We start from the raw sequence: 15,666 nt of genomic DNA, 5'->3' as shown, positions 1-15,666 counted from the left end.
TAAGATTTATTTTGCATTATTAAAATGAAATAATTCTTCTTCCACAAGTTTGACGGACGCAGAGCCTCATATCAGGAGGAGCCTACTTTTACTGACGTGGCAATATGGCACATTATGGACCTCTACTGGACAATTTATGTACTACAAGTGCTTGGTACTTTGCTTTTTTGACCGTCAGCCAGTAGGACCATTGGCCATGTTTAGTGAATTACTTAAGGGATATTATTTTAAAATAAATAAAAAAAGGTTATGAAGGTTTTATTCTTTTATTTTATCTCACAGACAATCAAGTACAAAAAAGATCTTGTTCAAAATTTAAAAGACTGTTGTCATTCCTATGAAGATATTCACTGGTTGAGGTAAGCTGTTTAACTCAACAAAAGTACAGAAAAAAGTGATACTACTGTAATACAATACAATACGTGTATCAACTCTGAAAATACAACTAGATGGAAAGTCATCAAAAAACACTACTCGCAGTCTGTAAGTGAATGAAAATACTTTTCTCTAGGCTAGAATATATGGTCTCAGCGTTGTTTTTATAAAGACATTTAGCTAAATGTTTGATTCATCCACAGAGAAACAAACCAGGGGAACACTTTCACTCATGTCCATCAAAGAGAGCTGAGTTCCCTTTATCTTCCTTTTGGACATCCTGGAATATTTCCAAGTGGACGGATCAGTAACATCTAAATCGTCTTCTCAAAACAGTAGTTTGAAGTGAAAGTTTCTTCTCTTCTCGGCATCAGACACTAGGATGCTCTAGTTTGCTCTGTCTGCCCTGTTGTGCAATTTTTAACATGGCTTTCCCAGAGGGAGAGGCTCTTCTTTACCTGAGTTATAAGCAGCTGTTGGGACAGACACAAGCTGTGATGTGTTTAAATGATGTCACGAGTGGATGCTGAAAGAACTGGAGGGAGACATTCATTTCACAGGTGTCAAGTGAAGGATTGCCCTGTATGTCATCTACATGTGCGGCACATCTGTACACTGAGATTCCTATGTATTTAAAGTGTGTTTTCTCTTGGTTTTGTGAGCGTAGATGAAGTACATAATATGTCCTGTGGCAATGAATAATACAGAAATGATGACAAGGTATCCAAAGTGCTGTGGCTGTGGAGCAGAGATGACCATGATGAAGTGAAGCAGATCCATCAAGTAATTCATGGAGCTTTGCACCCCATTGACCACCCCACGCTCCGACTCTGAGATGTTCTCCTGCAGCAGCTGCGTCACTGTCAGGTCGAAGGACCACAGGCCTGAAACCAGACACACCACAATGGCCTAATCATTTCTTATTATCTTCACAAATACAATCTTCTCTGATAGACTTACCTATACGTGCTGTAATGACGCCCAGAAACAGCAGAATAATGGAGATGTACGACTCAGGCTCTGTACCAGTGGGCACATTGTCAAAGAGCACCGTGTTGTTGGTCCAGTGTATGGAGGAGCGGTCCGGTAACAGGGGCTGGTTAGCGCCGCTCCTCAGAGGATAAGCGTGTTTTTGACTCTGGCTTGTCATTCCTCCCAGCTCAGAGGAGTTGGAGTCAGTGAATGGCCTCAGAAGGCTCATGTCCATGGGGCTGCCAGGAGCAAAGACAGAGCTGACGCAGAGCAACAAGCAGCCCAGGTGAAGGCAGCTGGAGATGATGCCTGTGTTGACCAGTCCAAAGGATTTCCTCAGTCTGGTGAACAACACAGTCCCCATGAGCCCAGTGATAGCAGACACACCCATCAGGATACTGAGCAGTGAGCCGCTGATGCCCTGAGTGTAGGCGTAGCCCGTAGTGATGCAGTCAAAGCCCAGTACTGTGGTGTAGAGGAAGGCCAAGCCCATACCAGCCAGAAACACAGGCTGGCGGTAGTAGGCCCTCCAGCCGTCTTTACAGGTGCTCACGAGGCACTGCAGTCTCCGGAAACCCAAAGAAAGCTCCCCCCGATGTTTCAGACCAGTATTACAGGGCTCCTCTGTTGTAGGAGGGGGTTGAGTCCCATTGTCCAGTGCTGATAAAAGAAAATAAATACTTCAAGTCTTTATTACATCATCACTGCTGACAATGATATTCCAAAGAAAATATGTGTTATATATATTGTTTTAAAATGAGTGAGTGACATAATATTTGAAAAATGATTCGCTTTACTTGCCTTGTGCCCTTCCGCTCTGCAGATAAGCCACGTCTACCTCCTCAGTCGGTGGTTTGACTGAAAGTGCCGGCACAATTCGATATACTCTTGATAGGAAGAAAAACTCCACAATGAGAGACACCAAGTTCCAGCCCAGGATAAAACCACAGCCCACTACATTAGAGGCCAGGGTCATGACCTGCCCCACTGCCAGGGGGGCAAGGATGTTGGTCACTTGGTCGATCCTCCTCATGGTGGCATTCATCCCTGATTAAAAACACAGTTAACGCACTGGAAGGACTGGAGTAGTATGTCTTTTCTATGCCTTTTTTATACAAACACTCTGTTCTTTTTCTCTCACCGGCTAAGTGACCCCGGTTGTACCCTGTGATTACAACAATCCAGTCCCTCTGAATGGCAATGGTCAGTGCGGTGCTCGCAAGGTTTGCCACATCTGCCAGGATGATCACCACCGTATAACAAACCACCTTGTGTAAGTTTTGTGATGCAACAGGTTACTATGACAGCACAGAGTAGCCACAAGCTCAGAGGCATCAGGACCACACAACAAAAAGAACAGCAGAAGTGGTGCATCAAAGAAAATGTCAAATCCAAAGGGTTTTAAGTAATTAGGCCTCATGTTAAGAGTCTACTCACAGTGAGCCATCCATCCCAGATCTGCTCAATCCAACTCTTATAGGAGAACACCAACATAAGGACAATGCTACAAATGGTCACAGAGATGTTCTGGATAAAGAGTGATGCATGTGCAACTAAAATGGAAAGACGTAAAAAATACCATTAAAGATATAAATAAATACTAGATTATTAAGAGGTGCTCACCTTTATTCCTGGGGTTGCGGTCGACCCAGTCGCCGATCAGAGCTCCGAGTAAAAGCACTGACCCGGCCAGCACCAGTCCAAACACTGCAGTCAGGAGCAGGTTTCGGCCATACAGTTCGATCAGAAACACTGAGATCGCAAAGTGCCACATGCGGTCACCCTGAGTAACACATTCAACTTGTTTTGAATCTGACCACTTGTCATGTTAGCCATGGGTTTGGAGGAGAGGATGAAAAACCTTACCCACATAGATAGTGCTCCACTGACATAGATGAGGAATTTAGGGCCTCCGAGGTAAATAAGAGCTGAACCTTCAAGAAAAATAGACTACACTTTACATTGGGTTGTGAAATGTAAAAATATATATAAATAAATTAAAGTTATATTTATCATAGTACAACCTGATATACTGCTGGCTTTTTTGTCTCTGTTTGATCTATCATTTTCCAACTCAAACTTCATCACACCCCTTCCACATGCAGATTCTTCTGCTCGGTGCGACATCGCTTTCTATGGGATTACAAACACAATTCAACCATTTGCTCATAACAGTCACAAGCATCATGTTTAACCTTCTACAACCATTGTCTATTTTAAGTTATAAGCAAGTCTCATTGCCTGAGAATATATAATAGCACTGTCCAAAATGAAGCATAAATACAAGCCAGTCTTACCTTGACCCTGATGTTTTAATTAATCAGTTTGGCTTTAGACACTGTATCCATGTATCCTCGTTTGGGATGTTGCTGTTTCCTAAAGGCTGGAATTCAGGCAATAGTAGCTTGAAAGGCTTAATAACATCACAGTGTTGCACCAGAGGTGCACCATTGTATGAAAACGCCAGAAAAGCAGAACAAGCAGTGGGAAAACAAAGGCAGCCAGCATATTCCAAAGCACGTGGTCCTGGACAGACAATATCCGCGTTCACTCACGCCACAAAAAGGACAACTGTGTAACTGGTATGACTGAAAATATACACATGCACAACATAACGTATGGACAGTGAGGCTGTGCTTGTACCCACATGAAGAGGTCAGGCTTCTGCCCTGCGCTGCTCGTCAACAGTGCACACTTTGAACTCTGCACAACTCACAAACCACTCAAATAAATTCACTATGTTTATTTTTAGGAGCAACAAATCATGCAATACAGAGTCATTTGTTAAGTTGAATTTTGATAGCTATTTCTATACAATAAACAGCTACATGCTACAAGATTAAACATAAGTAAAATGACTAGAGCAGTTTTATTATGGTCTGTTTTGGATGTACGTCTTCACATATATTATACATTTGTACAGAGCCACAAGAGGAATGGACACCACAGGGAGCACAGATAAGAGAACGCAGAAAGCAGCAACTGATTCTGGATAGTAACGAGCCTCAGCCACGGGGAAATGAACCTGCAACCCAAGGTCAGAGTCAATTCACTCGCTTAAAAATGTTTGTGCTATTGATTAAACATACATAATCCGGGTTCCAGGCTTGATATGAGAGTGTAGTTTCTGATTCCACAAAAATGTAAGCCAGAAAAACCACTAGAAGCATGAGGGGGCTGATAAAGCACCAGCTCATCTGCCAGAACAGGTTTGGTCTTCTGCCTGTCATCCACTCAATGTCTGCGTTAAACCTGTGGATTCACAAACACACTGTTTTATATCGTTATCAAAGGTGCAATGTGCAACTTTCCTGGTGGAGGGTCCATCAGCTGCTTGACTCTGTAGATGTTACTGCTTTTCCTGGAATGTTCCACAGAATGTCATTAAACCTATCTATCTCCAAGGAGACGCAACCGGGCCAAGTTACAGGTTTAGGAGTGACATTCTTACTAAAAGTGTCTCTTCTAGCCTCACTGAGCACAAATCTCCTTCTGCCTCATCTCTGAACGCACCAGATTGCTCATTTTTATGTAAAGTATGTATTTTTATTGATCACAATCTTAAACGCTTTATTGATTCGATCCCAGATGTGGAGGGATGACCCTGCGGACAGGCACAATACATGTTTCTCAAGGGATTTTCGAGCCACTAAAACAACCAATTTAATGCCACACTATAGAACATTCCGGTCACAGCAACATCATCTCCATGGATACGAGCAGATACCTCCAGCAGAAAAGTTACAGGGTGTATCTTTGTGTTCAGTGATTTCCTTGTCCACTTTACACACAAACACCTTCCTGAGACGCCTCTTTAAATGATCAAATTGCCGCTATAAATTAGTGCATGTTTAGTGTGGTCCTTTCTGAAGTTTTTTTTTAACATTTGTTTTACATCTAATATACTGCTTCAACAGTGGAGGTGCAAGGGAGTGTATGATATTGTAAATCAGACACGCTCCATGTTATTAAGATCCAATAGTCTTGTTTTTTAGAGCCTGGCAGTGATGGTGGAAACAAAAGCAAAACGGAAAAAAAAAACATTAAATTGTAAGTGTTATGGGACAGCAAGGGACCAACTAGTTCAACAATAATCAATATGAGCTATAATCAGGGACTAAAAGTATGTTTTAGCGGCACTAATTTGTTCTGAATAAGTGCTGTTATCAAATTGAATAACTTGGGCCTTTTATTTTCTTTTTTTGCATATATGAATGACAAGTTGGATCCAGAGTACCTTCAATGTATTTCAATTCCAGAACTAGATCAAGTTCTACGCCATTTAGAAAAAAAACATTTGATTGATTTTGAGAAATACATGCAGAGCGTTGTTTTTTGTGCTGTTTAATAAGAAACGTGAGTCCTTGAGCCAACTGTGCACAGACGACACGGCAGCTGTGAGAGAATATGAGTTCAGTTTTCACCTTTTTATGCCGTAGATATAGGCCACACTAATCATCTCAAAGAAGGCTATAATGAGCAGAGGCAGCGACCCCACGAAGCTGTTGAAAATCTCCAGCCAGTAGTTTCCAGATCCTAAAGTGAAGATCAGCCCAGCGCAAAATGAGCAGAGACAAATGAAGCCTGCGAATGAAACAAATCACACAATATATTTATAATACAAGATTCACAGGGAAATTCACAGGAAGGTAATACATTTACTTGAGTAACTTTTTGATAACAATTTGTCTTTTCAGAGCAGTTTTTGACCCATTACTTTTCCTTATACGTGATTAATATTTAGTTTGAAGTAACAATACTCGTACTTGAGTAAAACGTTTGGTTACTTTTCTAATTGTGAGTAAGTAAAAAGTGACATTGTTCGGACATGCATGTGTTAGGTAAACATTGGCAACTCTAAATTGGCCCAATGGACAGGTGTTGAAAATTAGCATATTCTGCTACATACACTTAAAACATTGCATCTGGTTCGTAAATGCTATTTCCTTAAATAAATAAATAAAAAGCTAAAACATTATTTTGTTCTTTGTGTCTGTACTTTGGAAATAAAAAAAATAATAATTCCAGTCTGTTTACTTTAAATCAGATTTTAAATACATTTTACTGTTGCTCTGTTCCTCTTATCTGAGTATTTTTTTTCTTCTACAATTACACCACTAGTTCAACATGACATTACTCTTACTTGAGTGCACATTTTGCATTTTGACTCCTCTACAAACATCTCTTAACAGCGAAGCGTTTGTGACCCCTCTCTTTGCTCTTATACCTGTAAACAGCTCCTTTGGGATCCAAGCTGGCACCACATGAAGGTCCAGCAAAGGAGTGAGAACGCCCTGGAGGTTCCCAAACATGGAGGAGAGGCCGAGCATGAACAGCATCACGAAGAACAGCACAGACCAGACCTGGGACCCGGGCATTCTGATCACCGCTTCAGTGAACACGATGAAGGCCAGTCCGGTCCCCGACGCACTCTGAGGGCAGTGAGAGCATCATTTTGTCATATATATCACCGCTCGGCCTCATTTCACGTGTTTTACCTGATCAAGATAAGTTTGCAAGTCACAGGTTTTCAGATGGAGGCTTTCCACTTTAGAATGATCACTGAGGTTCAAATATCTCAACCATTCTTCATAGTTTTGCCGAGTTATGTTTTCATTACCGATATTAAAGACGTTGGTCAGTGTGAGGATGTTGCTGTATCAAAACCATAGGAAATAATAGTAGTGTGGTATAGTATATTGGATCATGTTTGATTCTACCTGTTTTGACAGTCGATGTAATCTTCATTGGCTAAAAATCCAAGAATCGCAAAAATGGGAATTGATGCAAATATAGAAGTAAAGCTGTTGACGCATCCGACGATTAATGCGTCTCTTTCACAGTCATTCCTGTAAAAGATGATTTCATATTACACCTTAAATTGATCAAATTACGCGTGTCGTACATCTTACTTTTGTGGATTATAGCTGGAAAAAGCGATAAGACCTCCAAATGCCAAAGACAGTGAAAAGAATATCTGAGTGGCAGCATCCAGCCAGACCTGAGGGTTTTTCAATGTTTCCCACTGTAATAACACAAACAAATGATCGTTTAAGCACAATTAATTAGCCTTTACATCTGTCACCTTTACATTTGTCACAAAAAACACTCACATTTGGAGTGAAGAGGTGCTTTAAGCCATCAGCGGCTCCAGGTAGCGTTAAAGATTGAACTAAGAAAACGGTCAGCACCAGATATGGGAACGTGGCCGTGACATAAATGGCCTTCCCGATGGTTTCGATTCCTCTGATGAAGCAGATGTACACCAAGCACCAAGCAGAGGCCAAACACATCACTAACCACCACTGCAAACCTCCGCTGGTCTCCATGTCAGCCGTGATGTTCAGCGTCTGCCGGTACCAGAAGTAGCTCACCGGCGAGCTCTCCTCACACTCCCGCACACCGCCTGCGTCAGAGATGTGTGTGTGTGTGTGTGTGTGTGTGAACAAAAGCAGATGGAGATGGAGGTGATCGTACCTGTGCGGTTGTGGTTCAAGGGGCAGTCAGTCCATGGAAGGGGGTTTTGGAACGAGTGGAAAAAGTACCAAAGTATCCAGGCGAGAATCATGTTGTAAAAAAGGCCCACCAGGAATGATACAAGTAAAGAAGCCACACCTTCAGACCCACAAAACACACACTCACAATGTGTTTCATCGTAGTTGGTCATTTCAAAAACAAAATGAAAATGTCTTTGAGGAATGTATTTCATGAACATTAATGATACAAACTTTAAATCAGTGCCACTAACACAAAAATAGCAAATTATCCAAATAAAGTCTCAACTCTGATTGGCCCTAGACTTCTTGATTAAAAAACACAATTCAAATTTGAGAAAAAGGTTCAGTTGTAGTCATCTGGACTCAGTTTCTGAACCTTTTTCTACAATGGAACACTCCTTGACAAATGAGGGATTACACTGACACAATTCAAATTTGATTAATTTCTCAGCCCTACTCTAACTGTGTTTCATTTGATTGAATTATCTAATATGAATTAAATTATTATTATTGTTATTTTTTACCTAAACCTCCCATATATGGTGAAATGAAGGTCCACACTCCAATACTTCCTGTTCGGAGCCTCTGACCAATGGCCAGCTCTAAGTACAACAGAGGAAGCCCCTCAAACACCAGGGCGATGGCATACGGGATGAGAAAGGCCCCTACAGCAAACAAAAGAGAGCTTCATTTTGACTTAGACACACAAACAATGAAACTTCAGTACAACCAACAGCATGTTACTCACACTTTTCTGATTTTAATGCACATATAACATTTGTACAAAGTTGCTTTGCTCAGTTAAACGTATATTTTATTGATTCATAGTTTCAGGAGAGTACTTCAGTAAGCAGTCGCTATTACCGGGTAGTTAGCATTAGTGGTTATATATATTTTTTTCTTAAGTAATCATTTATTTAGTTAATTTAGTTTAAAAAAAAATCCATAAAAATAATCATATGCATTCTTACCTCCGCCGTACACTTGGCACAAATATGGGAATCTCCAAACATTCCCGAGGCCCACGGCGAATCCTATACAAGTCAACAAGTACTGGACTTTATTATCCCATTTTGGCCTTTCGTCTGAGTCATCAGCTTCTCCACAAACCGTCTGAATATCACATCCATCTTCACCGTCCATTATGTTTTTTCTGTATATATGCACTTTTAAACCCTCCGTGTGAAGCCAAACTAACTCTCACAGTGACCCTTCTGTGGAGAAAGTGTTGAGCTGCTGCTGTATGCTTTTGATAAGAATGACAAACAAACGAATAATGACTCTTAAGACTGTATTTAACCCCGTCTCTCTTCATATAAACATAACTCCCTCATGTATAAAAGTAGAAGTGTCTTAACACGTGTCATATTTTACAATACAAATCATGCCAGGTTCTGTGGAACAAACTGGATGACTTTTGTGAGCAATATTTCAGTGAGAACCATTTCCACTGTTTAAATGTAGAAAATAAAATACAACATTGAGACTCAAAACAAATATTTAGCAAGTTCATAATATTTAATCATTAAGCAAAAAATGCAAATAAAGTAATCACACATAATTTGTTAGAGAACACTATAATTGCTCTCATTTAGAAAAGTTCTTATTTATCTAATGCAGGACTCATGTTTGTGTTGAGTTCAGAGAGAAAGTGCTGAGATGTGACTTCTTCTGTTTTCTTGTCTTGAAGCATCTCACAACTGCAGCCAAAGGAATAGCAAGGCAAGGAATCCCCGCCAGAACAAAGACCACGACATAGGTCCACGATGGGTACGTCTTTTCAACCAGTGTCGGGAATTTGTCCTGTGAGAAAAAAGGAATTTACACTTGTGCAATGTCCAATACAGAGGAATCAGAACACATTTTACCGATTCAGGGTCCCACGTTTTGTAGAGAAGCTTTTCTGAAACTTTAGTGACAAAGTAAAACACCAAGATTAAGAACATAATGACTGGGCTGATAAATCTCCAAGTTATTTGCCAGAAGAAGTTGGGTTTGTGCCCAATCATAAACTCTATATCGTCATTGAACCTGGAGTAGAACAGAAGATACATTAAAATGAGACAGTAATAGTGACAGTCAGATGTGTGCTTATTTACCTGTCTATGCCATAAATGTACACAACAGAGAACATCTCACAGAATGCCACCACCAGCAGTGGGATGGATCCTCCATAAGTGTCAAAAAGAGACAGCCAGTAGTTTCCAGAACCTTGGATAAAGATTAGACCCACTAAGCAGCAGAAGAGGCATGTCACACCTGAAGACATAGGAATAAACACATATTACACTATGTTAAATCCAATTACATAATACAATAATGTACAATAATACAAATAATGCAGATGTTGTAGATGAGAGAAAGGGCAACTGAATACAAATATAAAATTGGGGTTTGGGGGGTTGGGAAGAGCTGATCTTGGTCCCCCGCGATTATTGCAATATATTTTTTCATTTGTTATTTGAAAATATGTATCTAATGTATTTTTTTGTTAAATGAGGTCATGACACAAGACACAGAACAAATATATTAAACCTGATTTTATATGTTTTGCCTCTGAGAAAATTGGGAACCCCAAAAGTTGACAAATGGTGGAACTCTGAGGAATGAGCTTTGGTGCTGAGAACAGAAGAATCAGTGAGAGTGAAAATTTGATGTTTTGGAGATTCATCTATTTCTACATCATATTGAACTATTATTAGTGTTAGTATTGCCGCCTATAATAGATAACATTTATTTGTTAGAGGCTGAAGGAAATGTATGGATGTATTTGTGAAGAATGAGTGGCATGAAGACAGATGGTGTGAGAGACAACAGAGAAGATGTTGCTGATGATTTGTTGTGACAAAAAATGTCTTAACTAGAAATTTGACAATTGCATTAAGTTACCAGTCACAGCCTCTTTTGGCCACGTCTTGGGAAAAACCTTCAGATCCTGGAGTGGCACTAAAACTCCCTCAATGTTTCCGAACATGGAGGACAGTCCGAGGCAGAAGAGCATGATGAAGAAGAGCACAGACCACAGGGGGGATATCGGCATCTTAGTGATGGCTTCAGTAAAGACAATGAACGCAAGCCCCGTGCCTTCCACTCCCTACAATATGGGGGGAAATCATTCTCACAATGTTTCAAGAGAGTGTTCACATAGATACAGACGTTTTACCTCACTAAGAAACGTGTTCAGGTCACAAGTCTTGAGATCCAGAGCTTGAATGACATCGGGATTTGTTGTATTGAGATACTGAACGGCCTCAGTGTAGTTACTGGGAGTGATCTCACCCTCAGCAAGATCAAATGTGTTTATTATTGCCAATATATTCCTAAAACACACACATGCACACACAACAGTTTGAATTCAAATCATACATTACAACATTTTCCCGCTTAAAAAATAAGAAGTAAAAGTAGTTTGAAAGTACCCGCTTAAACAGGTGTCGAATCTGTCGGTGGCTCTGAAGCCTATGATGGAATAAATCACAGTTGCAGCGTAAACAGAAGTGAGGCCATTGATGATGGAGATAATCACTGCATCCTGTTCACAGTTGTTACTAACAAGAAAAGGTTAATATGTGTTAAGATTTGACTGTTCATATATTAAATATGTGATCAAACTTACTGCACTGGGTTGTAGCTGGAGAAAGAAATGAGCCCACCGAACGCCAACGAGAAAGAGTAGAAAACCTGTGCACCTGCGTCAAGCCACGTGGATGGTTTTGACAGCTCTGACAGCTAGAGGGACATGATGTGTCATATATGGAAACATGTCACGCCAAAATATGTTGTTGACAGATGTTGACTGTGGCTCAGCATGATAAACATCTAATATATAATCACAGAATCACAGAAGTTTCTATAAGTTTCGCCATTTTGGGCCTTTTTTTAAATAGTTTTCCAAATAATCCAGTGTAAAGTATATTACTTGTGTACAACTTACCTCGGGGGTAAAGAGGAACTTTATTCCATTCAAGGATCCCTTCAGTGTGAGTCCTCTGATCAGAAAGACTGTCAGCACAACATAAGGAAGTGTCGAAGTCACATACACAGCCTAAGAACACATTCACGGATGTTACAGTTTGGGTAAATAACTTCCATTGTTATTAGGCTTGAATGTGCAATACTTTTCCAGTCGTCTCTATCCCTCGTATGATGCACAGATACAGCACAGCCCACGCGCAGATGTGGCACAGCAGCATCCACCACTGCAGCCCGCCGTCCTCCTCAATGTCTGGAGTTATGTTCAGGGTCTGTCTGTACCAGAAGTTGTCCACAGAGGAGCTCCTCTCACACTCAGCTACTGGACCTGTCGAATATCAATGTGCATATGTCATCCCTGCAGTTTGTCTGTCATTGCACTCATTATGTCCTGTTACCTGTTAGGTTTGAGTTTATCGGACACTGACTCCAAGGCAGACTATCTTGAAAAGAATTGAACAGGTACCACAGAATCCATGCAATGATTGTGTTATAGTACAGGCTGATTGTTAGAGACACGCCCATAGATGCAATACCTGAAAATTGTTTTGAAGACGTTATCCATCCTGTTTTTCAGTTGTATTTGTGTCCTTTTTCCTGAGAAAGGTCAACATACCGATGCCAGTTAGATAGGGATTAATAGCTGTCCACATTCCTAAACTGGCTCTTCTTAAACGTTGACCGATTGCAAACTCCAGATGCAGAAGTGGGATTCCCTCCAGGACCAACAGAATCAAAAATGGAATCATAAACGCTCCTACGGTGTAAAAGAAAGCGTGCTGTGTTTCAGTGCAAATACAACACTCCTGACGACCGTCACATACAAGTCAATCATTAGTCAATCATCAAGGGCCCTCGTCAATAGATAACCTGCAAGCTATATTTATTACCTGTAATTTCTAAATGTAGGCTTTTTTAAATAATCTTTCAGGATAACCAAAGTGGCTAGTAATTCATTACATTTACTCAAGCCATTTACTTGAAATACCAGATGTTTCCAGATTATGAATCAGTTGTTATGTCCAGACAGTTACTCTTACAATTAGACTTTGTTGCGCATTATATTCTTGAGTATTTTGACATCTACTTTGTACTTCTACTGGAATTATATTATTTTAAAGTAACATCACCTTTTGGCTACATAATAATGATAATGTTAATGATATTGATAATAACATACCTCCTCCGTGACTCTGGCAGAGATAGGGGAAGCGCCACACATTTCCCAGCCCGACGCAGAAGCCCACACAGGTCAGCATGTACTGCGCCTTGTTGTCCCACTTGGGTCGGTCGCCCGCCTCTTCCTTCTCCAGGTGCTCCAGTTGTTCATGGGACAAGATTCTGTCCTCCAGGCCCGGATTTGGGAGCTGAAGCTTCATAATCTATAACGGTAGCTCTCGTCAAACCACAGGAGGCACTCACTGTCCCAGCTGAAGGATCTCTGTAATAGATTGACAACTTTTAGTGCCACACGTTATTGGCGTCAGGCATAGGGTCTGTCGAACCTTTGCTGAGTATGACAAGAGCAGTTTTATGAAAAGTCCAAAGCACATCCAGTGCATCCAGTATGTGTTCACATTGCTTCACTTTTTCCACATTTTGTTATGTTACAGCCAAACAATACCCCACAATGACAAAGTGAAAGAAGATCGCATTCCTTGCAAATGTATTCAAATCTACTTAAAAACAAATCAAAATTCAGCTCGAGTACATACTTTGTTTCCACTTATCAGACTTGAGGTGCTTCTACAACTTGATTAGAGTCCAACTGTAGTATATTCAGTTGATTGGACATGATTTGGAAAAGCACCCAACTGTCTATGTAAGGTCCCACCCTTAACTGCACAAACCAAGCCATGAACCCCAGAGACAGGATTGTATCAAGGCACATTGGTCAGTGTTGGGGAATCTGGTCCTTACGATGGCTAACATCAGTTAGCCTTTTAATTTAGAAACATGATTTAGATACTTATATAGTCAATTGTATTCATGATTTATCCATCATAATGTATCTTGAAACTCCTGTTAAATAAAATAAGAAATGGGCCTTATTCTTGTGTGTTCAAGAATAATCTTTCCTTCCTGCTGCTGTCAGACTTTATAACAAACACTGTTAGTCCTGAACACTCGCAATACTGACTTAACAATGTGCAATTCCGTCATATGTGCAATTACTGTCGTGATTCATGTGCAATTATTACTGTGGCAAGGCAAGGCAAGTTTATTTGTAGAGCACATTTCATACACAAGGCAATTCAAAGTGCTTCACACAGCAGGAAAAATGCATTCAAATCACAAAGAAATTACAGAAATACAATAAAATTAACTAAATTAAAAATTATCAATCCAACTGGTTTTCTAAACTAATAAAATCACAAACAAAAGAGAAGAGTGCAAAGAAAAAATCCTTTTAGTCATATGCGCAGCTAAACAAAACTGTTTTTAGCTTAGATTTGAACATTGTCAGAGTAGAAGCCTGTCTCACATCTTCAGGAAGAATGTTCCAGATTTTAGCTGCATAAAACTGAAACGCAGATTCCCCATGTTTTGTCCTGACTCTGGGCACCAGCAGGAGGCCGGTCCCTGAGGTCCTCAGAGTCCGAGATGGTTCATATGGCACTAACATATCCAAGATGTACTTTGGTGCTAGGCCATGGAGAGACTTGTACACAAGCAGAGCTGCTTTAAAGTCTATTCTCTGAGCCACAGGGAGCCAGTGCAGAGACCTGAGAACAGGACTAATGTGCTCATACTTCCTGGTTCTGGTCAGGACCCGAGCAGCAGCGTTCTGGATGTACTGCAGCTGTTTTACAGCTCGTTTGGAGAGACCAGTGAGCAGCCGTTACAGTAGTCTAATCTACTGGAGACAAACGCGTGGATAAGTCTCTCTAAATCTGGTTTTGACAGTATATTTTTGATTTTGGCAATGTTTTTTAGATGGTAAAAAGCTGCTGATGTTATTGATTTGACGTGGCTATTAAAGTTCAAGTCTGAGTCCATTATTACCCCCAGGTTTCTAATTTGGTTTGTAGGTTTTAGAGCGAGACTCTGGAGGTGACCGCTAACACTTTCTCTTTGTTTCTGTGGGCCAAAAACGATTATTTCAGTCTTGTCTGAGTTCAGCTGGAGAAAGTTTTTTTGCATCCAAAAACTGATCTGTTGGATGCAGTGACAGAGTGAATCTACTGGTCCATAGTCACCTGCCGATAGTGAAACATAGATCTGAGTGTCGTCTGCATAATTGTGATAGGACACATTTTCACTGCGTATCAACTGACCCAACGGCAGCATGTAGAGGTTGAACAGAAGGGGACCCAGGACTGACCCTTGGGGCACTCCACAGGTCAGGGTCATGTGGTCTGAGACACAGCTACCAATTTCAACAAAGTACTTCCTGTCTTCCAGATAGGACCTTAACCAGTTTAGGGCAGTGCCACTGATGCCCACCCAGTCCTCTAGTCTCTGTAAGAGGATCCCATGATCGACAGTGTCAAAAGCAGCACTCAGATCTAACAGAATTAAGACTGAGGCTTTGCCCGTGTCAGTGTTCAGGCGGATGTCATTTGTCACCTTGACAAGAGCAGTCTCAGTGCTGTGATGAGGTCTAAAACCTGACTGAAAAACATCAAATGAGTTGTTTATTAAGAGGAAATCTGTGAGCTGTTGGTAAACAACCTTTTCAAGGACTTTGCCCCAAAATGGTAGATTAGAGATGGGCCGGTAATGACTCAGTACTGCGGCATCAAGACTGCTCTTCTTTAGGAGAGGCTTTATGACCGCAGTTTTCAAAGACATTGGGAATGTTCCAGATTGAAGCGACATGTTAACTATGTGAGTGAATGGTGCTAAC

General features: G+C 40.8%; 3 protein-coding genes across 3 annotated transcripts; all 3 read right to left on the bottom strand.

Annotated features, from left to right (window-relative positions):
- Nucleotides 1-311: 311 nt before the first annotated feature.
- LOC140373714 (ferroportin) lies at nucleotides 312-3,952 on the bottom strand. The gene is given in 9 exon segments (XM_072460345.1): nucleotides 312-1,259; nucleotides 1,336-2,051; nucleotides 2,145-2,394; nucleotides 2,489-2,615; nucleotides 2,785-2,900; nucleotides 2,971-3,130; nucleotides 3,214-3,281; nucleotides 3,372-3,480; nucleotides 3,645-3,952. Coding segments are annotated over 8 exon segments (1,800 nt in total). The 5' UTR covers nucleotides 3,475-3,480; nucleotides 3,645-3,952; the 3' UTR covers nucleotides 312-999.
- Nucleotides 3,953-4,219: 267 nt separating this feature from the next.
- LOC140373713 (sodium-dependent neutral amino acid transporter B(0)AT3-like) lies at nucleotides 4,220-8,987 on the bottom strand. The gene is made up of 11 exons (XM_072460344.1): nucleotides 8,816-8,987; nucleotides 8,369-8,509; nucleotides 7,825-7,962; nucleotides 7,461-7,753; nucleotides 7,260-7,372; nucleotides 7,068-7,196; nucleotides 6,846-7,002; nucleotides 6,575-6,779; nucleotides 5,772-5,931; nucleotides 4,437-4,599; nucleotides 4,220-4,372 (listed from the first exon to the last, which is right to left on the bottom strand). The coding sequence occupies exons 1-11, from the start codon at nucleotides 8,985-8,987 to the stop codon at nucleotides 4,220-4,222; spliced, it is 1,824 nt and encodes a 607-aa protein (XP_072316445.1).
- A 461-nt stretch (nucleotides 8,988-9,448) lies between these two features.
- slc6a19b (solute carrier family 6 member 19b) lies at nucleotides 9,449-13,231 on the bottom strand. Its single transcript, XM_072460343.1, has 12 exons — nucleotides 12,997-13,231; nucleotides 12,433-12,573; nucleotides 12,215-12,352; nucleotides 11,963-12,144; nucleotides 11,779-11,889; nucleotides 11,461-11,573; nucleotides 11,264-11,392; nucleotides 11,008-11,164; nucleotides 10,734-10,938; nucleotides 9,944-10,103; nucleotides 9,713-9,875; nucleotides 9,449-9,647 (listed from the first exon to the last, which is right to left on the bottom strand). The coding sequence occupies exons 1-12, from the start codon at nucleotides 13,193-13,195 to the stop codon at nucleotides 9,468-9,470; spliced, it is 1,878 nt and encodes a 625-aa protein (XP_072316444.1). The 5' UTR covers nucleotides 13,196-13,231; the 3' UTR covers nucleotides 9,449-9,467.
- Nucleotides 13,232-15,666: the final 2,435 nt, after the last annotated feature.

This window comes from Eucyclogobius newberryi, unplaced genomic scaffold, assembly GCF_026437365.1.
Source record: "Eucyclogobius newberryi isolate DKJ021-1_F unplaced genomic scaffold, fEucNew1.0.hap1 SCAF_3, whole genome shotgun sequence".
NCBI lineage: Eukaryota > Metazoa > Chordata > Actinopteri > Gobiiformes > Gobiidae > Eucyclogobius > Eucyclogobius newberryi.
The sequence above is the reverse complement of the archived record's forward strand: the minus strand, read 5'-3'. Positions and strand labels throughout refer to the sequence as shown.

Coding starts and splice junctions, on each gene's coding strand:
- slc6a19b (XM_072460343.1), bottom strand. CDS start 13,195: ATGAAGCTTCAGCTCCCAAATCCGGGCCTGGAGGACAGAATCTTGTCC. Junction 11,574..11,778: donor AGTTCCTCTTTACCCCCGAG/GTAAGTTGTACA, acceptor ATGTCCCTCTAG/CTGTCAGAGCTGTCAAAACC. Junction 11,393..11,460: donor TCCAGCTACAACCCAGTGCA/GTAAGTTTGATC, acceptor TTTTCTTGTTAG/TAACAACTGTGAACAGGATG.
- LOC140373713 (XM_072460344.1), bottom strand. CDS start 8,987: ATGGACGGTGAAGATGGATGTGATATTCAGACGGTTTGTGGAGAAGCT. Junction 6,780..6,845: donor TGCAAACTTATCTTGATCAG/GTAAAACACGTG, acceptor CACTGCCCTCAG/AGTGCGTCGGGGACCGGACT. Junction 4,373..4,436: donor AAGCCTGGAACCCGGATTAT/GTATGTTTAATC, acceptor CTTGGGTTGCAG/GTTCATTTCCCCGTGGCTGA.